This window comes from Varanus komodoensis, unplaced genomic scaffold (assembly GCF_004798865.1).
Source record: "Varanus komodoensis strain SLA01 unplaced genomic scaffold, ASM479886v1 scaffold23, whole genome shotgun sequence".
NCBI classification, from domain to species: Eukaryota; Metazoa; Chordata; class Lepidosauria; order Squamata; family Varanidae; genus Varanus; species Varanus komodoensis.
Window position 1 is genome coordinate 17,897,095 of NW_025335627.1, and position 27,693 is coordinate 17,924,787.

The 27,693-nt window shown below is 42.6% G+C and overlaps 1 protein-coding gene across 11 annotated transcripts in view; it reads right to left on the bottom strand.

Moving 5' to 3' along the window:
- Positions 1-27,693, bottom strand: part of ADAM23 (ADAM metallopeptidase domain 23) — a 193,302-nt gene that overhangs the window by 87,711 nt on the left and 77,898 nt on the right. For all 11 annotated transcript variants that reach the window (XR_006414921.1, XM_044432108.1, XM_044432104.1 and 8 more), the window contains exons 13-19: positions 26,571-26,661; positions 25,500-25,551; positions 15,200-15,299; positions 12,606-12,677; positions 10,476-10,562; positions 9,436-9,516; positions 4,413-4,463 (exon numbers count right to left, since the gene is read on the bottom strand). Coding sequence is in view for 10 of the 11 variants with exons in the window: in XM_044432108.1 (XP_044288043.1) it covers positions 4,413-4,463; positions 9,436-9,516; positions 10,476-10,562; positions 12,606-12,677; positions 15,200-15,299; positions 25,500-25,551; positions 26,571-26,661 (534 nt within the window). In the remaining variant the exon portion in view is untranslated. The remainder of the gene's footprint in view (positions 1-4,412; positions 4,464-9,435; positions 9,517-10,475; positions 10,563-12,605; positions 12,678-15,199; positions 15,300-25,499; positions 25,552-26,570; positions 26,662-27,693) is intronic.

A 27,693-nucleotide genomic window follows, 5' to 3' on the forward strand; every position in this document is an offset into this window, starting at 1 on the left:
CCGCAGCCTGGCATTGAGAGCCATGGAGACCGTGGAGGCCATGTAGCCAAGCAGCTTTTGTACTGACAGAGCAGGTACGGTTCTCTCCATGTGGATTCAGTGGATGGACGAGTGAAGTTTCTCCTGACGATCTTGTGGAAGAAAGGCTCTTGCACGCAGGAAATTGAGACAGGCTCCGATGAAATCAATGATCTGCGAAGGAACAAGGCAGGATTTTTTATGATTAATACAAAGTCCAAGACTGTCAAGGAGAGAACATGTAGTACGAATCGCTGATAGAAGGCCTTCTCTAGAAGAGATGATCAACCAGTCGTCAAGGTATGGGTAGACGTGCATCCCTTGTAGTCTCAGGTGGGCGCAAACAGGGGTCATGCATTTAGTGAAGACCCTTGGCGTGGTAGCCAGTCTGAAGGGGAGAACATTATATTCAAAAAGGTCGAAGCTGATTGTAAAACGGAGAAGTTGTCTGTGAGATGGATGGATGCTAATGTGGAAGTAAGCACCCTTCAAGTCTAGAGAAGCGAATCAATCCTCTCTCCTGAGCAGCGGTAGGATATTTTAAAGGGTGGTCATTCAAAACTTTTTTGTTTTGATGAACTTGTTGATGCCACGTAGATACAATGTTGGGTGAAGACCACCGTCCCATTTTGGGACCATAAAATATCTTGAATAGAAACCCTGAAGCCTCTCGAGGCGCATGAGTTGTCGAATTGCTCCTTTTACAAAGCAGCTGGGAAACTTCGTCTTTGAGAACCGAAGAAGAGGGCATATATTGGATCGGTCCTGACGGGGGTATCAAATTTGCTTTTATATCCGTGCTCCACAAGGGACAAAACCCACTGATCAGATGTGATGGACTCCTAAATGGGGAGTCGACTCTGCAGTCAATCCCCAAAAGGAAGAGGGGAAGGTGGGTTTACGAGGAGAGGAGAGGTTCACTCGACCCGTCAAAGTTGCCACTTATAGAAGTCGGGATGGCGACAACTCTCTTGATAGCGTTGAGCTGCTTGTTTGCGATTCTGCTGCTGACGGGTCTGGAACTGCTGCCGGCTGGAGTATTGCAGGTATGGTTGATACCGATACTGAGGACGAGACCAGGACCACTTATGTCAGCTCTGGGCAGGAACTTCCATATGTCGAGAGGTGACACGAGCCACATGGATATTCTTCAACTTGTGGTCCATCCTCTCGTTGAACAGCCCGGAGACGTCAAAGGGCATGTTCTGAATCCTTCTCTTGGTCTCATCTGGGAAGTTGCAGTTCCAAAGCCAGGCGTGGTGACAGAAGGCTACAGCACCAATGAGGTCCCTTGAGTCGCAGTCAGCATGATGTCTCGCCATCAAGAGTTGTTGTATGGCCACCTGCAACACTTCTCTGGTGAAGACGCGTGCCAGGTCTCTCTGATGCTCCCGGAAGAGACATCATGCTTCTGCATCAAGAAGTACTGATAGCGTCACCTTGCAGTTGGAGATACAGAGGCTGAGACCTGTGGTGGCGTAGATACGGCGAGCCATCGTATCAACTTCTTGTCCTTCCTTGTCTTGAAGAGTGGAGTGCTCCCTTGTCTCACGGCCCTCAGACGACTTCACAACAATAGAGTTGAGCTTTGGATGACGCAGGAGGAATGGGATATCTTGTTCCTGTACCCTGCACATCGACTCATATCACTGTGAAGTCGGTTGCAGCTGGTTGGGGAACTGCCAGGATTCAGTCATGGCCTGACGCAGCGTTGTAATCAGAGGCAGGACGATGGCAGCAGATTGTTCCTTCTTAACGATATTGTAGAAGTTGACCATACTGGGATGGAAGCGGTGCTGGGCTTCGATCTCCAGTCACCTAGCCAATCTCGCCATCAGTTCCCCAAATGTCGAGTATGACTCCTTGGGTGAGCTAGGACCTTGCACTGTAAACACCGTGTCCGGTGAAGTTGACGCTGCATCCGAGTCCTCGGATCTGAGTCATAATGGAATGGAGGACTGGAAGAGGAGTCTGCCGGTGAGGAAGGGCGCCTCGTCTGAACAGCTGCCAATGTCAAGGGAGCCTCTCTCAGAACCAGAGATGAGGCAGCATGATGGCGATGGACGGATGGATAGTATCTGTAGGGTATGTAATCATCCCAGGGCTCACGATGGGAGGCTCCATAGGGCATCTGCACCCAGTCTCTGGACGATCGACTGGATACACGCTGCAGCTGGTGCACCAGCTTGAGGCGGGGTCCTCAGGGAGACCTCAGGAGAAGGCTGTGGAGTTGGCAAGTGCACCATTGGAGGGACCATCTGAGAGGAGTCCTGGATCTCTCAGTCAGAAATCAATCCCGGCAAGGCTGCCTCCTGACGGTCTGGCGAAGACAGGGCCGAAGGAATGATCCATTGAGGGGACCCTGACGAGGTCACCTGTATGGCCAGTTGGAGGCTAGGGTCACTCAGTGTCAGCATCGATGCCACGGTCAGGACCAACAGAGCGGACGATCCCAAGTCATGGTGATGTGGCTGGTCGGCCTTCTTCAGTTTACGGGCCGGGCCGCTTTGTCCGCCCTTTCTTGGCCTTCTTCTGGGCCGAGGACTTATCAGAACCGCTATGCTTCCTCTTCTTCTTTTGCTTGTGAGAAGATTGAGTGGAGCATTTAGTCTCCGGCAAAGTCACTCCATCAGCCGATGGGCGAGAGGGAAGAGCAGCCGAGGAAGAAGGCTGCGAAGTGGGCTGAGTCACAAGTTGGTCGGACACGAGCAGAGCCTGATCCCAAAGTAATTTACACAGGCAGTTTTCATGGTTTTTACGTGCCTGTTTGGTGAAGGCCTGACAACGGCCGGACTTATCAATTCTGTGGCCTTCTCCCAGACAGAGAATGCACAGATCATGAGGATCAGTGGGGGACATCTGGGCCCCACACTGAGAACACCTGTGGAAAGTCACACGCTGAGCCATCAAGAGAAAAATAGAGAATAGCAAAGTACAGCGAAAAAGAGTTAACGATAGAAGGGTTTTTTTATTATTATTCTTTTGAGGGGAAAAATGGGGATTTAGAAAGAACTTCTAACAGGGGAGGGAATGTAACTTGGAAGATCTTAACAAAGAATCTAACTAGAGAAGAAGGATAAACAGTAAAGGTTTAGAACAATAGTCAAGTGTAGCTACGGTAAGAGATGAAAGGCTCAAGGCACAGCGAACGGCGGGTCGCAAGAAGATTGGGGAAATGGTGGGCACTCCGCCTTCTTATACTGTGGGCAGGGAGGGGTGGGGAGTTCCCGCCAAACCATTAAGCTTTTGAATCTTCCCGGCTACAGGTACTGCGCATGTGCAGCACCCATATGTGTGATGTACAGAGGCCAGACAAAGAACATATATATTCTTTGTCAACACTGCATTCAACCCAAAGGGGACAGGAGCCTCAAAGCAATTTTCCTGGGTCAGTCTCCTTAGGGAAGAAAATTCTGTAATCAATACTGTTCTGAGATCTGTTTTCAATGAGACTGAAAGCACACGGGAGCTATCCCTTCCACGAAGAGCACACTAGAAACCTAGTTGATTTCACACTATAGATTAAGATGGCATATAGGAAAAACTGTTGTTAGCACAGTCACTGCACACCCTAAAATCTAGCAAGCTCATTGGCTTGCCAGGTTGTTATTTCCCAAGCATCTATGTGCTTACTAGGTTACAAAGTGGGATTTGAAAACAAAGAGTCTTTTAGTTATGTAGTTCCAAGCATAATGAACTACAATCAGAAAACATTTAAAAGTTAGAATTTAACACTAGGAAGTGCTAAAAAGTGGTAATTTATGTAGGTTGTTTTTGTTAGCCGCGAAGTCATGTCCAACCCATCGCGACCCCATGGACAACATTCCTCCAGGCCTTCCTGTCTTGCACTATCCCCCAGAGTCCACTCAAGCTCACACCAACTGCTTCAGTGACTCCATCTAGCCACCTCATTCTCTGCCGTCCCCTTCTTCTTTTGCCATCTATTGTTCCCAGCATTAGGCTCTTCTCCAGGGAGTCCTTCCTTCTCATTAGGTGGCCAGAGTATTTGAGTTTCATTTCAGGATCTGGCCTTCTAAAGAGCAGTCAGGGTTGATCTCCTCTAGAACTGACCGGTTTGATCACCTTGCGGTCCAAGGGACTCACAGGAGTCTCCTCCAGCAGTAGGGGTGCCCAGTTAATATTAGGTACAGGTACAATTATGAAGAAAATGAGAAGGATGAATGAAATTCATATGTAGTGATCCTGTGTTTATTTAAAGGGTTGTACCCTTTCCCTTCTAAACAAGACTTATAGTGGTTAACAGTCTAACCACAATTAAAACATATCAGTTCAAAACAAAAGAAGCAAATATGAAAATAAAAGATAAAATGTATAGCCCACCAAACCATAAAGTTGAGTAAATGCTGTGTAAGAAAAGTTTTACAGCTACATACCTGATTTGAATCACAAGCAAATCCATCTTGCTTATGTAGATTTGGTGGACACTAAAAACATAAATTTTATTTTATTTATTCTATACTGTTGTATAGCCAACACTTTCTTTTAATGCTAAAGCATTGTTTTATGGGACATTATATGTAGTAAAACAGATGAAGTAACACAGAGAAAGTAAAGATGCAAAAGTATTATTTTATTGTTCAATTTCAATTGGCTTCAGGCTGTGCTTAGTGGCAGAAATTAGCTGCTCTTTGATAACCTTCACTGAGAGAAATGTGACCATGATTTTTCTCTTGGACTCTCAGTGGATTTTGATACCATCAATCACGCTATCACCTTCTGAATAAGCTCTGCAAGCTTGGTTGGGAAGCTACTGCTTAGTTGGTCATTCTCCTACTAGCTTAGGGTTGATTCCAAATGATGGTGCTTAGAGACAATTGCTCAACTGCTGTGTAGTTCTGTGCAGGGGACACAACATTTTATCCCCCATGAGCTTTTTATCTACATGCAAGCATTGGGAGAGGCCTTCTAAAGATTCAGCATAACTCTTTTCAATCAAATGTGCAACTATGGATGTTCTGAAGCAACACATGGGCATGGTAATGGACTGGATGAGATTGAATAAATTGAAACTCAACTCAAGACAGTTTCTAAGTTACTGTCAGGGAGTGGTGTTGTCCACCAAAGTCAGTAGTGCTCAGCCTGCTGTGGAAGAGTTGCATTCTCACTGAAAGCAACTTGCTCGTAGTCTGCAGGTACTTATTGACTCAGCACAGTCATCAGAGGGCTTGAGTTGCATTGCTTGTCCTTTATCAGTTTAGTTAATACATTAGCTGTTACCATATCTGGATGGAGATAGTGTGGCCAAAGTCACTCATGATCTGGTAGTTTGAACTGCTGAAGGGCTGCCTTTAAAAACATTTTAAAGTCCAGATGGCTCAAAATAGTGTCACATGATTACTAATTGGAACTAGTCAATTTGATGATATTCCTTTATCAGTTGAACTAGTTGTGTTTCTGGTCCCAATTTAAAGTGCTCATTTTAACTTTTAATGCCACTATACTTGGGACTAGCTTACTTCAAAGACTGCTATTACATATGCTTACCTGGATCTTAAGATCTTCAGTGGCCCTACTTTGTGTGTACTAGAGAAAGGCCCTTAATGATGACACTCAACTATGGATGACTGCACCTTGTTATTGTTATGCAAAGCCTTTTAAACAATCTTGCATTTAAAAAAATCTTTCAAGGTCAGAGCTATGAATTACTCTTGTTTTTTTGCTTACTACAATGGGGACTATTTTAGTGTTATTATATTGTGTTGTATTGTAGGTTCTGTAAACCACCCAGAGAACATATATTGATGAATGTCTCTATAAATATGTTCAATAAGTAAATTAGGGCTGCAACATTTAGTCACTCATTTAGTTAAATGCATCTGTTCTTAAAATGCTTAGCTATGTTAAACACAAGCACTGCCTACAATACTACAAGAGCAATTGAGAAGGATCTCCCAATCTTTTTTTCAAAAAAGAGTGCCTTTTCTAAAATTTTGCCTGAGATGACATGTGCATGAAGTTCCTTTACTGTAGGTCTTCAAGTGGCCGTCTTTGCACTAACGCATATGGGCTCTGCATTTGGAGACTTGCTTGGGAAACATCAATAACTGAGGAATTTTTGGCAGGAAGCTTCTTCTGTCACCCTTCCATTTTATAAGTCAACAGCAATTTCCTGTTTATTTCCTCAGTTCCCTGAGACCACCCATAACAAGTGGAACCTTAGTATCAACACTAATACTGACATCAGCATCAAAGCAGAGGCAGAGGGTTAATGAATGTGAATGAAGAGATGACCACTTAATAAAACCAGAGTTACACAAAAAAACTGTCTTCTTTGTGGTCCCTCTGCATCACACATACAGGCATGTAACAAAATAGCGGATTAATGTCCTACGGAAAAACAGCAAACATAACTGTGAAGTTCAAGAAACAGCAGGCTCTGGATAGCACATCAAGTCTGCACTACTAAATCATAGGCTATGATATGTTATGTCATAACTATGCTATATTACATCATAACTATGCGTAACTATCTAAACTATCTGTTTAGACCAAGTGACAGTACACCTTCCATTCTGTGTTTAGCTTCATTACTTATACAAAAGTAGAGGGGCACACTGGGTTAACTGTGATATAACTGTATCACAGTTAGCTTCAAATTAATCCTCTTCCTTTATAATTTTCTTGTTCAGTAAGAATTCATCTGCACTACTGTGCCGTTACTGTACACTAATCTCAATTTAATGTGAATTCCATTCTTTCAACCTCCACCTCAGAGCTGGCCAGCCTGCTAACTATTATATTTTAAGAAATACAGGCAGTCCCTGGGTTATGAATGAGTTCTGTTCCTGAGAAAATGGAAATTTGTCTTTAAGTCAAATTTGTGTGTAAGTCAGATCATGTACAGTTAGCCCTTCACATTCACAAGGATTAGACATGCAGGACTCCCATGAAAGTGAAAAACCTGCAATATCTCTAAGCCTGCGCCCAAACTCACCAGTGCCTCCTCTTTGCAGCCAGGAAATGCCGGAGGGATTTCCCTCTTTGGATGGGCAAGACAGGAAGGCAAGCTTTGAAGGCATGCTCTCTACCCTTTCACTTCCTCTCTTTCTATGGTGATGCTCTGGGTGCCCTCCCTCTCTCTTCTTTCACTTCCTCTCTATGGTAATGACAATTTTCTGAAGTATTTTTTTTTTAAATTAATAGGCTTTATGGCAGTTCGTTTATAAGTACGGCCTGCTTATAACTTGGTAATTCATAACTTGGGGACTGCCTGTGTTAGATGGAAGAAAATTGAAACCCTCAAATTGCTTACTAACTCTATGATGTTGTCATTACGAACATTGCATGAGGGCAGAGAGCTGCATTGTTCATTTGTTTGTCTGATTTCCTTGTTTGCTATACATCTAGATTATTTGTAATTGCATGGGATTGCAATGGGAGAACTGCTCACAAGAAGCCTCTTGTATATATCCTCTTTACCAATTATCACACTGTGAGATGAATACAAGGGGGGTTTCTGTTACCACTAATTCTCTTCCTCCTCTCTGATTATATTGCGCAAGATGCCCCCACTGTTGTGCATTTAGGAACACTAATTTCTCAAAGTACGCAGGTTGGCAGCGTTTGCATAACAGAGCCCTGAGCACTGTCTCCTTCTATAAATATTTGTTTCCAGCTGTTCTGGGTTTTTCTCTAGAAAGCACTAAATCTCCTTTGCATAAGCAGTGGTTCCCATTTTCCCAGTGCAGTTGGCAATACCTACTACTTGGACAATGGAATCAGAGAAGTGAAGAAGAAACAGTGGGGTCATTAAGTACCCTATTGGATACTGCCCTATAAATTAGCTTGCATGCACAATGGGAAAAATAAAATGAGTGAGAAATATAGAGGAACCAGTAGGAAGCATATATGGCAAGCCCAAATGTAATGAAATACAGATGAGGACCACAGGTCTTTACACACTTATATTGGAATAAGACCCACTGAGTTCATTGCACTGAATACAAATTAGAGCTGGCAGATATCTCTAGCCTAAAATCCTATCTGAGAAATAGCCTTTGATTACAAATTAGCAGGCCTAACACAAACCACCAGGTTCAAATGCTTGTATCTGCCAAATCTGTCACCCAAGTATGACTTGAGGGTAATATCAATATTTATGTGCGCTCAAAAATCATTTTGGAAGCTTTTAACATAGGCTCCCTCCCAAATACACACCATTTTAGCCTCAGTTTTTTCCTTATGGTAATAGTGGTCTAGTGTGGGGCCTCTGGATCTCCAGACCCAAGCAAAGCATACCCCTTCTTTTCCACCACCCATGCTTGGGCCCTCATGCAAAGGAAATGGGTAACCTACCCTTTCTATGTTATTTTCATAACCTCTTGGTTGATGTCACATAGCCCTGTTTCCTTAAAAATCATTAACTGGTGTATGACTAACAAAAATGTAATCATAACCACAGAAGGTACCTGAAGCCCCATACCATGGGTCCTCAAACTATGGCCCAGGGGCCAGATCCGGCCCACCTCAGAGGTTTTCAACGCGCCGTGCGCACACCCATACACCACGGGGGCTGCACACGTCCGTCACCGCCCGCCTCCCACGTGGGAAGGCAGCGGCTTGCTCGCGAGATCATTTTGGACTTGCTAGGAGAAAATGATCTCCAAGCAAGCAAGGCGCTGCATCGTGCGCTCGCCGCTGCATCGCAGCATGCGCACTCCCGCCTTGCCTCCCCGTCTGTGCCTTGCTGTGCCCGTGCACCCTGCCCCCCACCTCAGCAAGAGTGCGCCCCACCCCCACCCCCTCGCCAGCATCCCATGTGCCCCGCCCACACCAGCTTTCCGGCCCGCACCCAGCACCAACACCTTTCAACTGGCCCCCTGGTGAAAAAGTTTGAGGACCCCTGTCCCATAGGATGCTGGCTGCAAAGCAGTGGTTGATGCAATTTGGATATGGGCAGAAAGAAGTCGCAGTCTGAAGGACCGAAAGGAGATATAAAATCTGTAATCAAATTGCCTGAAGTGTTTTTCTTTGCACCTCATGTTCACAGATGTTTTTTCCACCTGGTTTTCTACTATCCTCCTTCCTTCTCAGATCCCTTGCATCACAGCCTGCCCTATTCTGGTGGGCTCCTCTCAAGCCTTAGAAGAGGTTTTTCAGGGAGCTGATTGCAGTGTGCAAAAGTCATTAATTGCCCTCTACCAGTACTTTTCTGGATCTAAGCCAACGATGCATTCTGGGAACACAAATATTTTCAGAAAGGTGGGATACATAATTATCATATATACTAGGTTTAGGGAATACACAGTTTTAAAAAAAAAAAAAACAGAATTTTAGTCCATACTTCTCCTTCAAAGCCACCTTTTCCAATTCAAAGGCACTTAGTACTGAAACAGAAAATGAAAATATGTTCAGTATGTACAAAGTAACATGAATTAAATTACAAGAATTAATTACCTGGCCAGAGTCCCCAGTACAGATCTCAGTGATATCACACTCATTCACTGCATAACGACATTCAAAGCCTCGTGGAAAAAACTGGAAATCAAAAGATTTTTTGGACTAAGAACTAAGATATTCAATACAGAGAATTAAAGTGTTCTTTTGAAACATTCTTTTAATAGTGGAAAAGGAGAAAGGAATACAACTTTTACCCCAGCTGGTTGTGAGGTGTGTATATAATTTCTGATTCAGCAATTCTAAAGAAAGGAAGAGTTTATGCAACATGTATGTTCCCACCACTCTTCTGCTTCCAAGGTCTGCTTATAAGTCTGTTTCAGTGTAAAACAGTTAGGAGTAAGAAACATGCAGCTGCATGTAATATGTAATTTATTATATATTATCTTGAAATTCCGTATTAATGCTTGCATTAGAAACCTTATGAGTTTTTCAACAAGAGGTATTCTGCATCTGTTGAGAATATGAATTTGATTTATAAAGAAGTGGTGATTTAAGCAGATATGTAGCATTAAGTAATACCTTGTGCTGCAACTGTCCTGTACATTTGCCCCATCAATTGAACAAACCAAAGCACTCTTCCTCTAATATTTAAAACAAACATAAATCTTACTGTTTTTAGATTTTGAAAGCCATACCAACACGAAAATAATATTATGCAAGAAGATTTGTTTTTGTTTATACACTAGTAATAATCAAGAATAGGGAGGAAAAATAAGGACGTTTCTATCATCTATTACTCCATCCTAGTATATAGTTTACAAATGCAGAGGTGCCCAACCCAGAAAGCTCTGAAATTACCTTGTATGTATGATCCAGTGGTTGCTACAGTCCAAACACAGCAAGTAACTTAGGGTAACATGTTATTTTTTATCTTATTTTACCTTAGCATCAACTGTTGAGCCACACTGAAACCTCTTAAATTAGCATCACTTCTTCCGATTCAGTCATTAGCAACACATTACTGAAAACATTAATGGAATTTAATTTTGCAGTTTAAGACCATGATTCTAACAATTATTAACAGTAAGAATACTCACAAGACAGGTTTCATTACAACACGGGCCATCACTGCAATGAACTCCATTAGAAAGTGAGCATTTCTTACAGCATTCTGCATGGCAATCCTAAAAGAAAATATACTGTCATCTATTAACATTAAAGTAATACCACACTAATTTGCAGAATCACACAAAATATTCAACATGTACAGACTAAACAAGATAAATGGATGGTATCAGCATTAGTTTATTGCTATGTCACTTTTCCATACTAACCCTAAAACCATGTTCAAAGTAGCTTACAGAAACATTGGAAACATGAATAGAATAGAATAGAATAGAATACAGCAACATTTCAAGAGAGCTTATTAAAATGTATAAGTCATAACAACATTTATAACATAGCAGCATCTCTCATTCAATATAATAAACAATCCAATAATAATTCCTCCCAATACCTAATAAAAAAGAGAAAAAGCACCGGGGTGAAAAAGAAAGCGCACTGAGGTGGCAGACAAAGAGCAGCAGTGGTTTGGAAGGTGAAAAATAAAGGATGGGAGAGAAAAATTATACAATGGTACCTCAGTTCATGAACTTAATTAGTTCCATGATTCTGGTTGCAAACCAAATTGGTAGGGAACCGAATCAAATTTCCCCAAAATGTTCAATGTAATAAGGTTAATCCCTTCTGAACCATATGCAATTTTCTTTAAAACCACAAAAATATGAGCCATGTCCCCGGGCTGTGGACTAAGCCGCAGCCACCTAGTCAAGCCCGGGGGTGGACAGGCGAAGGCAGAGCAAGAGCAGGGCCGCAGCTCCTGTGCCTCCGCCACAGCCTTTTCAGGGCAAGCTGCTGCCACCGTCGAACAGCTGCCATGCTTCCTCCCCCTGCAGCGGGGAGAGGCAGGAGACGCCTGGCTTGGCCAGCGGCGGCCCCGTCTCTCGCCTCCCTTCCCCTCAGCCCACGGAAAGCAGACATTACCTCCCTCCTCACGGCCTTCTCCCAACCGGGAGAGCTGCCCCGCATGCACCTCTCTGGTCTCCTGCTCCCGCCTCCCCTGCCCCCAGAGCCGGGCGAGCACCTGAGAGGGGACCGTCCTCCGGCTTGAAAACGGGGCAGCGGTGAGGAGCTGGGAAGGCCTTGACTGAGGCAAACACACCCTTATGTCGTGCTCTCCCTTTCGGCGGGTGGTGTGGCATCATCTTGGGCTTCTGCTGCAGCTCGAGTGAGAGGAGCAAGCATTCCCAAAGTGCCCGGTGTGACCCTGAAGCTTACCAGATTGGCAGTGCAGGAGCCCTGTTCCAGGGCAAAGGGGAGACAGGATATTTCAAGAAAGCTGCATGAAGTGCTGTGGGGAAGTGTTTGTCACCTGGTGTGGAGTTTGCAAACGGAAGCAAAATTTTGCCGAACCGAAGCATTCGTGAACCAAGGTATTACTGTTTGGAGGTATGTTAGAGGGCAGTGGGCATCTCTTGTTCAGGGGTCTCTTAACTCTGGGAGTGTCACTGCCCACAGCTAGATAGTCTTCAGACAACTAGATGACTGCACAATCTTCCTACACAACATAACCATCAAACTGTGTAAGAATCCAGTATAAGCAATCTTATGTGCTGAACATTTCAGAATAAAGAAGCATAATAAATGACAAAACATTAAAATGCATGTATTTTTGTTTAGGGCTCAAGACCTACATGACCTGACCAAACTGAAATAATACATTTGAAATAATATTGAGCAATACATTTATCTAGCTTAAATGGGACACTGCCAAATCCCTTTTTTGTGACAGTTCCCTCTAATTTCCTAAGCAGAAGGTTTATCACATTCCCTATTTGAAGCTGATATAGCATTTAGAAAACAAAGCCATATTTTCTGTTTGTATTCCTGCAGGGAAGTCCTTTTCCTTGTTCTAAGGTCTAATAATAATAATAATAAGTGAAGGTCTAATAACAGGAAAACTACCATTTTCTTTTTTGATATATTAGTTCTTGTGACAAATCTTTTCCACATTTCCCACTGAAATTCCACTGATTCAGTTATTTGGTTACAGTAGTTATAGCATGATTCTTGTGGTTAACGGAACTTTAAGCTTTCGTTTTATGGGGCAGTTTATCATATGAATAGCACAGATAAGGTAATGGTTACATGTATATTAAAAATAATACCGTTTGTAAACCACAATCACAGTCTTCTCCAGGTTCCACATACCCATTTCCACATTCAGTTGTGTCAAACAACTAAAAGAGAAAAATACACAAAATGTTATCACAAAGGATCACAGCTTACTTCCATTAAAAGATTAACGCACATATTTAATTTCTCAAAATGAAGTGAATTCACATTCACATTCTGAAGCAGCATTATAATACACTCTACATTTCTGACATAGATTTAACTCGGACCAAACGACAAAAGTGAACCAGGTGAAAAATAAGCTCATCTGGTTAACAGAGTGCCTTTTTTTCTTCTCTTACTTTGGTAATTGACAAAGCACAGGCAAAAGAGGACACATGGCAAGGTGAACCAACACTAAGTTAATGGAGGATCTCTTTCCCAATGGTTATTTCACTGGAATAAATTTTATAATCAAACACAATTCTTGCCAAAATGGTACAATTGACATGTATCGTTTCCTTACATGTTTAGTGTAGACATTGTAGGATTACTCCATGATCAATCAACAGCACTGGAAACAGAAAAAAATAGAATGGCAAGATCCTAAAGAACCAAGGCTAGGAGGACTTCTGGTTTGTTTTTCTGAAGCACAAGATTTTGATTCAAGAGGTTTAGCATCATGTTCCATGGGGTGGTGCTGGCCACAGTGAATTGGGTGTTGTGTCATCCAAACCCAGACAGTTTCCTGCAGGATGGCTTGGAAGTAAATAAGCCACCCTAACATCAAATGGCTTGTGCTAGGGGCTGCTGAACTCAAAGCAGACTGTAATTTTGACCAAATGTAGGAGATCAATCTTATTACATAAGAGTGTAGGAAGCTGGCAAGAGCAGGCAAAAAACGTTTCACCTCTTAGTCAACTAACCCATGCTGCAGGCAATGACAGCAGTAGTTCAGTGCAACTATCACCGGTCTGCTACTTTTAAAAATGTCTTCATAATAGTTACTCTTTATTTTTGTTGTCCCTTCGGAATTGTGCAAATTGTGCATTTACAGATCTCAAAAATAATGTGTTCCTTTGCTTGAGCTAGAATAATAAGGGAAGACTGTGTATACAGGCTGAACTGCAAACAGTTGACAATTGTCAAGTGCAATGCCTTCCTCCCTGTAATTTAACCTATATCTTACTTTATTATTCTGTTACTATTGGATATCTATAACTGACCAGGCAAAACAAAATTATTTTTGACAGCCCAAACACACTGTTGTGCAACTCCAAAAGACTAGAAATTTAAAACAAAGTAATTATAAAGACATTTGCACACATTTCTGTCAACAAAGTGGTTTGCTCTCTCTCTTTTTTTTTTACAGGTGAACATTTGACAGTTGCTCTAAAGTGTAATTTGGTTATCAGTGGAGCAATTGTCACTGGAGCAGCATGGGGTACCAGAAAAACAAATATGGTGTTTGAATTCTTCTTCTTCAGCATCAGCATCGTCAGCATCAGCATCCTTCCCCACAGCCAAAACTTTCTGGGTGATTTATAACAATAGTGTCATAACTGGAGCAAGGACAAGGAGACAAGATGGATTTTGCTGGCCAGGATACTGGCCGGAGGACCAGGATAGATAAGGAGGGAAAGAGCAATGCACAGTAAGCTCAATCAACCATCAAGTGTCTTGATGGTCATTGTACAAACAACCCACACTGCATAGCTCAATCGTAGGGTGATTTCCCATGTTGTGCAGACTTGTTCATAATGTTTTTATTGTAAGCTGTTTTGGAAAATCTATTTAACAAGGTATGTAGAGCTATAATCTGAAAGGACTTTCAAAATCTGTATGAGATACAGTTTTGCTATTGAAAGTAAAAAAATAAAAATAAAAACCTCTCTACTTATGGTTTCCATCAACCTCTGTGAGCTCAAACTCTTTGACATGCCTAAAGTAACTGGCTAATTCAGTCTAGCTTCTGCAGTAAGCACTACGACATTAAAGGCTGCCTTCCAAAGACATTGCCAAGGATGTGATGTGATTAGCTTAACCCATGTTATCCATGAAGGGAAACACTTATTTGCACCTTGGCAATTAACTTTCCTTCAAATGATGTATTCAACTTGTGTGCAAGTTGGAAAGCTGACTGAACAGATAGGTTCAATCAGGTGGAGCAGTGGTGGGAAGTGGGAAACAGAACAACTGCCATTTCAGTCCTGGATATGTTTTCCTCTTCTCTCCAAACATTTACAATTGGTCACACCCTAAGCATGAATAAAGTCCATCCACAATGTTTCCAAACCAAAATTTGAAATACTAAAAGCAACAATACATCACACACCATCATATTCTAAATTAAGTAGCTCCAGACATGCAACAGTAGAGAAAAACATTAAAATACTTTAACTGGTTGAGATTTATTTTTAAATTCTCTACTGTTCTCACATTTGCAATAAATGTATTAGAATGTGTGCCACACCTTAAAGTTAGCTAGTGGCCAGAGCAGGAATGGAGGCATGCAGAGTGAAAAGTTTTTTCCTCCCTCCCTACATTTCCTTATCTGCCCTTTATCCACTCAGTATTGTTTCCTGCCTACCACCTCCTCACATTACCACAAGATAAAGAATAGTTCATTCCACCATAAAGAATGTACCTTTGTTGGCCTGTTGAAAAGACAGGAACCTCCCCCTCGGAGCAGAAAGTCTTTGTATTCTGCAATACTGCACTTTGAGAATTTTCTGGGATGGTAGACACTAAACATAAAATAAAAATTAGGAAAAATGCTTCATAGCAAAGCTATAAAGAAATCTGTAGTCTACCAAAAAAAACTGATATCATTTTACTCATGCAGATATAACTATTCCAGCTCCACACAGCTTATTGCAATCTCTTCACAGTTTGCAAAATTTTTCTAAATAATATTTTGTTTGGCACTTGTCAAGACAATAATTTATCTACCATTTCCTTGACTGAACATCACCAACTAAGGCTAAGCTGCATTTACTCTCATTAATAAACTAATACCATGGGTTGGCTCACATATCATGATAAACCAGCCAGAAAATAATCCAGATTATTTTCAAAAGATGATCAGGAGTTCTGCAGCTTGCCATAGACTGTTTCTCCCTTAATCTTCTTGCCAGCTCCTGGCATGTGTCACATTGGTCTTCACAGCACAACTTCAGTAGCTTACTTTGCTAATGAGTACAATGAGAAAAATTTATTTGGTAGAACTTTTTACCACCTTCAGGAATATTTAAAAACATTTAATGTATTTTTAACCTTCAAATAAGATTTCTGTAAAGTTAACCTAAAAGGAAAAAGATTCAGGGAAGATTCAGGAGATTTGCAGAAATTTGTTAAAGGACTAAGGACCATATAAGGTGTATCAGTCTTGAGGATACCCCATGGAACATAGTGTCCATGGTATGGAGGTGGGCAGTGCATTCTAAGCATCTGTCCAGTCAGAGAGAGGAGAGCAGGAGCAAACTCTGTGGCAATTTGATCTGAGGTGCGCTGGTTCAAATAAGAGATGGCACCCAACCAAAGTGATACCAAGGCCAGGAATCAACATGTCCCTCTTCTAAGCAGAAAAGGCGGAGGGAAGGACTGTTAGCTGGCCCTCCCACAGCTGATACACTTTTCTGAAGTACTCCTTCAGTGCCATCCCAGTTAAGAAGGAAATGATTTTAGGAAGAGAGTATTAGAAAAGAGATGCAGAGGAAGAGACAAAAACAATGAAGACTAAATGAAGGGAATTTTATACATAAGCAAACATGAAAAAGAATAGCAAGGTAAGGAAAAACACAAGGAAAAGAGTTTGTCAGATATGGGAAGATAGTAAGAAGCCACTAGGAAAATAGTAACATGTTGTAAGAAAAAACTTTATGAATTTTAAGGAGAGATTGATGGTGGTCAAAGAACTGAGGGAGCAAGTACAGCTTCTCCTATATACTGGCACTGAGGATGAGAGGAAGAGTTCCTGCAAAACTCTCAGTTGTAAAAACTTCCCAATAACAGACACAGTGACAGAGCCCATTTTGCTCATGATAGTGAGAGATCTAGTGATGCTAAATAGGGAAGGGAGGCTGGTGGCCACACAACATGGTTTCTGCAAAAACAAGTCCTGCCAGACAAACCTTGTGGAATTCTACAACAAGGTTTTGAGGTGGCTAGATGGAGGGGATGCAGTGGATGTGGTTTACTGGATTTCAGCAAGGCCTTTGACAAAGTGCCCCATGATCTCCTGGTGGAGAAACTGAGGCGTTTTGGGATACACCAAAGCACTGTCCAATGGATTATGGCATGGTTGACTGACTGAAAGCAGAGGGTAACCATTAGTGGGGAATCATTGGGATGGCGGCCAGTGACAAGCAGGGTCCCCCAGGGGTCTGTCCTGGGGCCAATCCTGTTTAATCTCTTCATCAGTGACATGGAAGAAGGGGTAAACAGTCTGCTGATCAAAATTGCAGACAATACTAACACTGGGGCAGTGGCCACAACTGAGGAGCAGGTACTCCGGATCCAAAAGGATCTGGACAGACTATGGAAGTGGGCAGGAGACAACAGGATGGTGTTCAATGTGGGTAAGTGCAAGGTCTTGCACTTGGGGCATAGGAATAGGTGTCATAAATACAGGTTAGGTGACAAGTGGATGGAGAGCAGCACTTGTGAAAGGGAACCAGGTGCTGGTTGACTGCAGGCTAAACATGAGTCAGCAGTGTGATGCTGTGGTTAACAGGGCGAACACCACCCTTGGTTGCATAGCCAGAAGTGTGCCTTCTAGATCAAGAGACGTATTACTACCACTCTATATGACTCTTGTGCGCCCGCAGCTGGAGTATTGTGTTCAGTTTTGGGCCTCTCATTACAGGAAGGATATAGCCAGGTTAGAGTCAGTGCAGTTTAGGGCCACAAGGTTGGTGGCTGGTTTGCCAAATGAGGTGAGACTGAGGGAACTGGGACTCTTCAGCCTGGAGGAGACTTCTGTTGGCAATCTGTTGGCAACACACAGGTATGTGAGGGGGTGTCACACATGGGTAGAGACCTGTTCTCCCCCACAGAGGAAGGCAGGACACGCTCCAACGGAGCAAAGCTCAGGGAACCAAGGTTCAATCGAGATGCCAGGAAGTACTTCCTGAGAGTTAGGACCCCAAGGGTATGGAATGGACTTCCACGGGAAGTGATTGAGGCCACATCGGTGAGGGTGTTCAAAGATAGGCTAGACATGCACATGGTGGGAGCCCCCTTCTGACTCACTCTGCTTCTGTGTTTCTATGTTTTGTGTGATACACAGAGACCACATAAAAGAAAAATGTGTTGTTGTCTAAGAAGGCAATGAAATGGAGGAGTAAATTGAGTTGTGTTATTTCAAAGTGTAATAGAGAGGGATATGAGGAAGGAGTTTTTTTTATACTTTTGTTAAGTGGCTCTGAAGCTCTTTCCAACAGATTCCACAGCCAACACTGAAGTAAAACTCCTCTGAACAACCCAACAAGGTTGTGCAGCTTGCGTGTGGGTTAACAAAACATACTAAGAAAACAGCATGGGTTACAGATGTTCTAGAAAACCACCTTGAAACTCTCTCTCCCCCACCCTCTGAGGAATGCTAATGTTAAAATTGCTAACACCTTTGCATGAAAGCTGCACCTGCCAAAATTAAAAAAGGCAGAGATATGACTATCTGCTAAGTTTGTATGTTTGTCTTTAAATGACAAAAAACCTGACTGAATTAACAGAATGTACAATGTTAGATTTTATCACTTTACAACATGAAGCAATAATGAAGATACCAGAACTAAACATGCAATGTTATTCATGTGCTGGTTAACTGGTTAAGGCAGGCTGCTTCGAGTGGTCATCCATGCATTAAACCATTATTATTATTATTATTATTATTATTATTATTACATTTTTATACTGCCCATAGCCAAAGCTCTCTAGGCAGTTAACAGCAATAATCATAGAATCATACACTCAGGTCACCCATCCCACTTCTGCCCAGGCCTGACCCTGCTTAGCTTCCAAGATTAGGCAGGATCAGGCACTTAAAGCTCTTAAATCTTCCTGGCAACAGGTACTGTGCAGGCGCAGCACCCATAATGTGTGATGCTCGGAGACCACAATGAAGAACATCTAGGTTTGACTATTGTAATGCCCTCAACTTGGTGTTGCCTTTGGTGACAGTTCAGAAACTCCAGTTGGTACAAAACATAGTTGCCAGGATGCAAGCAGGAACTAGATAGAGGGCTCATAGTTTGTAAGCCCTGTATCACATACATTAGTTACAAATTTGTTTCTGGATAATTTAAAATGCTAATTTTGACCTTCAATATTTCCACAGGAAAATTAGTCCCTCCTCAAACACTATAGTTAATTTCCTTCTTTAGTTTTTTTAAATGAACTCAGAAGATTTTGTTTTGTTTTGTTTTGCTTAGGCTTCCTTGATTATTTGTACAGCTTTCTTAGATGGTGAAAGTCAAAAACACTGGTATATTCTGCTTTGCTTTTTACTAAAACTTACCCTTTCTTTACCAATGTTATTGTAAGATTTGTCCCAGGTTTCCAAATATCCTATACAGAAGATATTCAGATTAAGGCTCAGAAACTACACTCAACAGGCTTGTCCTATAATTTGTTACCAGGATTCAGTTTGTTACCTTTTTAACAATTACACAATGACTGGGAGCAATACGCTGGAGGATCAGGACAAAGGCAACACATGTGATGAGTTTATATATGTAAACAGTCTAGAAAAAATAGGGACCCACCATTCAGAGTTTATCTTTAATAGCTCAGGAGGCAGCACAACTGCACTTGACACTGTCCCCTTACTGTAATCTCCTCCATAACCTCATCTATAGTCATTGGCTGCCACTGAGTAAAATCTGTTCATTACAGAATTTAGAAAGGGCAGAATGGTTATCAGAGTATTAACAAAAAACTGTGCTGTAATGCAAAAATAATTATTTTGGTGAACAATTTCCTCCATAATTCTACCTTTATCCTCCCTACCTCCACCTATCTCCACGATTTAACTTCATTTTTGCTTACTAATGCTGTTCCAACCTTTTGCACCTTTTCATATAAAAATCTTTTTTGTTCCCTTTGAGTATTTTTTAGGTATCTTGTGAGCCAGTAAAGCTATAGCATTTTCTCCTCATCTACCTTAATGGGCTTCTTTGATCTGTTTGACTATGAACTTTTTCCCTGCCCTGCATGCTTTCTCAAATCAAGTGAATGATGACACACTGTTCTTTTTCTTCTATACTAGATATTATTAATATAAATATTATTACATTTTCTTGATATATTTCTATTATATTTATTTCACAAAAGTACCTGAAGAATTAACTTCAGGGAGCCTTTCAGCTGAAATTAAATAAATAAATAAATTTTCTTAAGTGACCAAAGACATGTAAGAAGAAAGATACAACTTTTTCTTTCCTGTCATCAGTTTGAAAAGGATTATTTATTTCTGGCTGAGAAATAACTGCTTTATTATAGTGTCAAATTCAGTTGTTTGTACAGTAATACCTTGGATTGCGTCATGAGTTCGTAACTCACGTCCCCAATTAACTCACACAGCAGTCGGCTATAAAACTAGTCTTTTATTGCTACTTTCTACAAGATTTACGATGTAACAGATAAGCTCTAATGAGAAAGTCTTAATAGGTCAGTTGCTCTCCCCTTTGTGAAGTCTCTGGGAAGCCCACGTGGGATTAGCTTTTCCTGTCATGTCTTTCCGCTCATAGGTGGGACGAACCTCTGTCCTGTCTTCTCACTTATTCCAATCATCTTAGACTTCTTCTAAGACTGGCGTTGGCTAAAGATGTCATGTGTTCTGTATCTCCTGGACTCTGCCCAGCAGTTTCAGAGTCAGGAGGCGGGCGGGCGGGCGGGGGTAACTTGTTCACATACCTCAGAGTCAGGATGAGGAGAAGCCTCCCGTTCAGGAGCCTCATGATCAGGCCGTGACAAGGCTATTTGTTCAGCAGGCAAAGAGTCAGGGTGTGGAGGGGCTATTTGCTTAGCAGTCCCAGAGTCAGGCTACGAAGGGGCTGTTTGGCTGCTGGGCCCCAAGTACAGGTCATCTTGTTCTAATGTCTGATCCTCATTTTGAACGTTTGACTCTTTCTCGTGAGTTGGCATGACACTACCCCCCCCACAACCTCCCCTCCCCCGGCGATGCCCGAGATGTGTGCCACCTGGTTTGTGCGGGAAACGAGCATGGAACCGTCTCAGGAGAATGGGTGCATGAATGTGGGCAAGGGGCTCCCAACTGTGGTCTTCTGGGGGGTAGCCCTTCCAGTGCACTAGATACTGCAGGTGCCCCCTCTGGAATCTAGAGTCAAGGATCTCTTCAATTTTGAATTCTTCTTCTCCATCCACCAACATGGGCAGGGGCGAGTGAAGTTGAGAGCGGAGGGGGTGCAATTGGGGGGCTGGGGAAAGCAGCGCCCAATGAAAAACCGGGTGTATTTTCATAGAGGGAGGTAAAGCCAAGCGAAAGGCTACAGGGTTTGAGAAACAATTCGAAAAGGCCCTGCACATTTGTGGGCCAATTTGCGAGAAGGCACCAAAAGGGGGAGAAATTCGGTGGACAGCCAGACCCAGTCACCCACGTGGAGGGGAGTTCCAGGCTGTCTATGTCGGTCTGCAACTTCTTTGTAGGCTGCTTTGGCCCTATCCAGTTGTTGCTTGAGCACGGATTGTACTGAAGCCAAGTCATGCAGGAAATTCCCAGCGGCAGGGACAGAAGTCATCGGCAATGCGGAGGGAAATGCTCGAGGATGGTAACCCAGGTTTGCATAGAAGGGCGTTTGTTGGGTAGAGGCATGGACGGAATTGTTGTAAGCAAACTCTGCCAACGGGAGAAAGGAGAGCCAATCATCTTGTTGATAGTTCACATAACAGCGAAGGTACTGCTCGAGAGTTGTGTTTAGACGTTCTGTTTGGCCGTCAGTTTGCAGGTGATGAGCCAAAGAAAAGCGCAGGTCAACTCTGAGTATGGACAGAAGTTCTCGCCAGAACCGCGAGGTGAACTGACTGCCCCGATCAGTTATTAATGCAAGGGGCCACCCATGTGCTTTATAAATATGATGCACAAACAGAGAGGCGGTGCTCTTGGCTGAAGGGAGCCCCGTGCAGGGGATGAAGTGAGCCATTTTGGTGAATAAGTCTGTGATGACCAATATGGTGGTGAATCCGCTCGACGGGGGTAAATCCGTGATGAAGTCAAGGGAAACGGTGTGCCAGGGGCCAGGAGGGGATTCCAACAGTTGGAGTAAACCTGGGGGTTTTCTAGGTTGGCGTTTGGGCTGTTGGCATGTGGGGCAGGAGAGAATGTAAGATTTGATGTAGTAGCTCAGGCAAGGCCACCAAAAGTCTCCAGAAAGTGTATGTAACATTTTCTACACACCAAAATGTCCTGCAGATGGAGAATCGTGGCATTGCTGCAGTACCCGTTCTCTGAGTGGCAATGGTACATACGGGACTTGGTTGTAGAGCAAGATATCGTCCTCGAAGGAGTAGGTGGCAGGTAGGGTGTTGGTCCTCATTTCTTCCCTCTTGGTTTGGATGAAAGGGTCAGCCTGTTGGGCCCGGCGAAGGTGGAGGTGGTGGTCGCGGCAATCATTTCTGGCTGGAGGATAGGAGCAGGATCAGGTTTCGTTTCGTTATCTGGCCAGAGTCCCATGCTATTTGGGGTTTGTGTTTGACTAACCAGTCCATGCCAAGTTCCAAGGGTATTGTAAGTCCTTTACCAACAAGAAAGCAGTCTGTTCGTGGTGCTTGCCAATCTGTAGGGTGAGTGGGGAGGACTGGCAGGAGGAAGGGCCTCCCTGTAGGGGGCACTTCTGGATTGAGTCCACTTGAAGCGGAGCTGGCAGCAAGGAAGTAGGAAAGGAGTGTTTTTCAGCAAATTTCTCATCCAAAAAGGAAGCAGTGGCACCTCTATCAATCAGTGCTGTCGCTCGTATCGCAGGATGTGGGTGTGCCTGTAGAGTGGCATCAATCAGTAGGTGTCGAGCCAGAGAAGATCTTGTGGGGGAGAGGCACCCTTGAAGTCGTTCAATAGGTCCCAGTGTCGCGGTGTTTAACGACGCTGGGACTGGGAGTTTCCCACCTGCTTTTTCAAAGAGCAAAATCTGGCCAAATGGCCTATCTGTCCACAAACAAAACATGGTCCAGCCGGACGGCGATAATCACTTTCCCCTCTTGGAATGTGAGGCCTGGCAGCTCCCAGCTGCATTGGCTCAGGCTCTGGCTCTGGCCGAGCCGTTGCCTCGGCAACGTAGTAATCAGGCGGGAATTGGCGGGGCCTGGCTTCTATGCGCAGGAACCATTTTTCTTTGGCTGGCATCTGGCCAGGGTGGCGCTTCTGCCTTTCTTGTGCCCACTCGGTCAGCCATGCATCAAGCTGTATGGTCACAAGCATTAACTGTTGCAAAATCTCTGGCATAGGAGCACGAGCCAAATCATCCAGAATCTCCTCCCTCAGGCCCTTCCTGTACTGCACCATTAGGGCTTCTTCATTCCACCCCAAGTCATTCATTAAGAGTTGGAATTTGGTTGTATAATATGTAGCAGAGCCTGTTCCCTGCCATTAAGCGTTTAATCTCACAAATGGCCATTTCTTTGCAAGATGCCATGCCTAGGAACTTTTCCAAGGCATCGAGGAAGGCAGTGGTGTAATTCAAAATGGGGTCCTGGGCTATCCGTTTTGCTGTCGCCCAACGAGCCACAGTGCCGGTGAGTTGATTAATTAAGAAGCCTACCTTGGTCTTCTCATCAGGGAAGTCGTTTTGGCAAAGATGCATGTAGAGCTCACATTGTGCTTTGAAAGTTGTAAATCCTTCTTTTCTCCCATCGTACTTCAGGGGAGGCTCAACCGGGCAGCGTCTCAATTTCAACTGTTGCATTTGTGGAGGAGTTTCCGCAGCCGTTGGCTGAGTGGCTTGAAGTTTATCAATCTCAGCACACAAGGCGTCTATCCATTGAGTAACTTCTGTATATTTGTTCTTCAGAAGTGCATTTTCATCTCACAGATTCTGGACCTCTGGTGGAACCTGGGCTGTTGGATCCATAATTGTGATGCTCCAAAGGGAGAAAGAGGAAAGGAAAAAAATCTTCGCCTGGCTGTATGAGAATCAACGTTCCTGTTTGGGCTGGAGCGTGGACAAAGGGGGGAGCAAGCTGTCATGAGGTCGTAACTCACGTCCCCAATTAACTCACACAGCAGTTGGCTATAAAACTAAAGTCTTTTATTGCTACTTTCTACAAGATTTACGATGTAACAGATAAGCTCTAATGAGAAGGTCTTAATAGGTCAGTTGCTCCCCCTTTGTGAAGTCTCTGGGAAGCCCACGTGGGATTAGCTTTTCCTGTCACGTCTTTCCGCTCGTAGGCGGGACGAACTTCTGTCCTGTCTTCTCACTTGTTCCAATAGTCTTAGACTTCTTCTAAGACTGGCGTTGGCTAAAGATGTCACGTGTTCTGTATCTCCTGGACTCTGCCCAGCAGTTTCAGAGTAAGGAGGCGGGCGGGGGGGGGTAACTTGCTCACGTACCTCGGAGTCAGGATGAGGAGAAGCCTCCCATTCAGGAGCCTCATGATCAGGCCGTGAAAAGGCTATTTGCTTAGCAGTCCCAGAGTCAGGCTACGAAGGGGCTGTTTGGCTGCTGGGCCCCAAGTACAGGTCATCTTGTTCTAATGTCTGATCCTCATTTTGAACGTTTGACTCTTTCTCGCGAGTTGACGTCTCTGACAAGCCGTCAGGCACGACAGATTGTGAGCATAATTCGCTCCAGAAACATGCTTGTAATCCAAAGCACTTGTATATCAAAGTGAATTTCCCCATAAGGTTCAATGTAAATAAGGTTAATCCGGTCTGTAACTTTCTTTTTTTAATCACAAAAATTTGAAGTGGGCATGCTGGGGGGGGGAGGCAGGCTCGATTGCGGGTGCGCTTGGGGTGCGGGTAGATGATGCTGTACTCACCCGCAGCAAGAGAGAGAAGAACTGGTGCTCAGTTGTGACGTGACACTCAGCAGGCAAAGCACGCTTAATACTCGTACTGCAAGACATCTCTCGTTCATCAAGTTAAAAACTTTAGAAAAACTTTTTGATTGTCTTGCAAAACACTCACTGACCAAGTTACTCGCAATCCAAGGTTTTACTGTAGAGATAATTGGAAGAAGACTAGGGCATATATTCTTATCAGCTTCTCAGAACTGAACTATTTCAACTTAAAGCTTTACCAAAAAATCATTATGATGTGTTGTATGCATGAAGATGTATGTCCACTACTAAAGTGAAGGTGCTTCTAGAACAACAAAGAAATTAGAATACATACTATTGTACTATGCAGCTTTTTACAAGAATAAAAAATTCTACTTTAAACTACAGCTGACACGTGCACTGATTTGTACCAAGAAATGGAAACTCTGGACAGAATTCAACAGGGTAATTATGGTCACACCAATTCCTTTTTGCCCTGTTCATCCTCATCTGCAAGCAGAGGGTCTCACCAGTTCTGTTATACAAGCAGCACCCAACACTTATGCAAGAGAGCTTTAACACTTTCTCTGGGAATCCCCCATATAAATGAAAATGTTTATTTTTTGGAAAGAGGCTGTTTGGGAGAACTCCGCTAACCTAACTCCCTATAGAAATAAACACTTCTACTCCTTTTGGGTTGCACTAAAGCACCAAACTGCTGTTGCTCAAACTGCAGGGGTAACTTGTGCAATGGAATTGGTTGGGATTCAAAGAATCAGAAAGGGTGGAAGGACCACGTAGGATTTTGCCCATACTATTATCTTAATAGTGTTAAATGTTTCTTGCAATACTACACACATTCCAGCAATGGATGTAAATACTGGCCTCTTAATTTGTTTTGAGCAATCAGGACATAAGTTTATAATACCAAGCTATTAACTGTTATTGCATACCCTGTTTCCTCCATTATGCATCCACCCCACGATTCTGTGCAGTCACATCCTTCTGCAACAGAAGGAAAAAAGAAAAAAATTAACAAAGAAAGAATGTAGTTATTTTTCTCGCTCACATATTTTAAATGCCCCATGAAAGAGAGAAGGTAGAAAAACAAACATTTTTGTTCCTTATGTCTGAATTGCTGAATATCAGATTAGATAACCAAAGTTTTATCTAGAACTAGTAATGAGTGAACTAATCCCATCACAAATCAATTATTCCAAAATTACAAATCCATTTTTTTTACATTTCGGAAAAGTTCTTGCTTATTGAAAAATTTTGAAGTAACATGTAAGCAGTGTGAAAGCCAGTGTGCTATAGGTCTTAAGAGTGTGGGACTCAGAAATCTGGGTGGTAGTCCCCACTCAGCCATAGCACTAACTGGGTGACTTCAGGAGAGTCACAGACTTTTACCCCAACCTACCTCACAGTGTTTTCGTAGAAAGGATAAGATTGAGGGAAGGAGGAGAATTATGTAGGCCACCTTGAGTTCATTGACAGGAAAAAGGTGGGCCATAAATATAATAAACAAATGCATAAATAGGCAAATGTAGATTGATGCACATTTGGGCAAAAAAATTATCCAATTTCAAGTATAAGCTGATGGGATCTGAACTAGTGGTAACTGTTACAAAAAGAGATCTTGGGGTTGTAGTGGACAGCTTGATGAAAATATAAGCCCAGTCTGCAGCTGCTGTAAAAAAAGGGTAAACTCCATGTTAGACATAATTAGGAAAGTAATTGAAAATACAACTGCCAAGATCATATTCTTCTTATAAAAATCTACAGTGTGATCACACTTAGAATACTGTGTACAGTTCTGCTCACCACATCTAAAATAGATATCATAGAGTTGGGAAAAGTGCAGAAAAGGACAAGAAAAATGATGAAGAAACTGAAGATAGTGAAAAGAAAAGACTTCCATGCTTTCACAAGAACCCAGCTCTACATGTAAACACTATGAAAAACTCAATTTATGCCAAAGTTTGTATGCAATATAAAAAGAAGAACACAAAGCAAGTACATACTTGGTTTTCTGGATGCTGGCTCCCACTGTATTCCTAGATTTTGAGCCAGACTTTGGGACAATTCTTGTGCCATCGCCCAGGGAAGTCCATACTGTTAGGAAAAAAGATTCCAGAAGACTGAAGTGGCAAACAAAAACAAAAACTACTGCAGATGCAATGTTTAGTGCAAAGCTTTTACCCTGCTATGTATTCTGTTTGGAATTTGACTCGGATCCTAAAGCATATGTATGTGGAAATGACTTACTACTCTGAATTGAGTTTGTTTCCAAATCTTGCCCAGGACTTCATACACAAATTTCCTAGCATGTGAATCCTGAACAATGAAGAGGACAGAAACACATTTTTCTGGAAATGAAGTGAATATATATGAATCCAGTTTTATTATTAACAGTGCAGAAACCATGTAGCCTTTAACAATAATAAAGAATTATATTCTCCAAGCAAGCACAAGGAATGGTTTTTGTTTAATATGTTGTCCAAACCAAGCATCTTTAGTTATTGCTTCCAAGTAAGCCAAGAAACCTGATTTTGATCCTGGATTATAAATGGGGCACCAGGCTGGGAACTCCAGTTTGGGTAATATGCTGAATAAATAATTCCTGTACTACTAGCAGGAGAAGCAAAATGGGAACAAAGGGGGTATGAGCATTAGGAAGCAGCTCATTCACAAAATACCATGTATTATAGATGTTTTAATAGGTTTTTAATGTGCTTTATTATGTTTTGATATGTTTAATGTATTGTAAGCCACCTAAGAAGACCTTGGCATTTATAGGTGGCCTATAAATATGTGTAAATAATAAATAAATGAATGATTTTTAATCCATGGTAGTTAAAGTTAGTTAAGGTTATCTGACACTGAATCGCAGGTCAGTCACAGCATTTTTCAGTTCCTATCTATGAGTACAGTATTCTTCTACATAAAGGTTCAAAATATTTTTTTAAACCTTTTACTAATGACCATTGCACTGCCTAGTAGAATCAGCCCAACACGAAGCTTACATGACTGGATTAAATCTGTAATTTTATTGTTAAGTTTCAAGTACAGTGGTACCTTGGCTCATGAACTTAATCCGTTCTAGAACTCTGGTCGTGATCCAAATTGGTTGTGACCCAAGTCAAA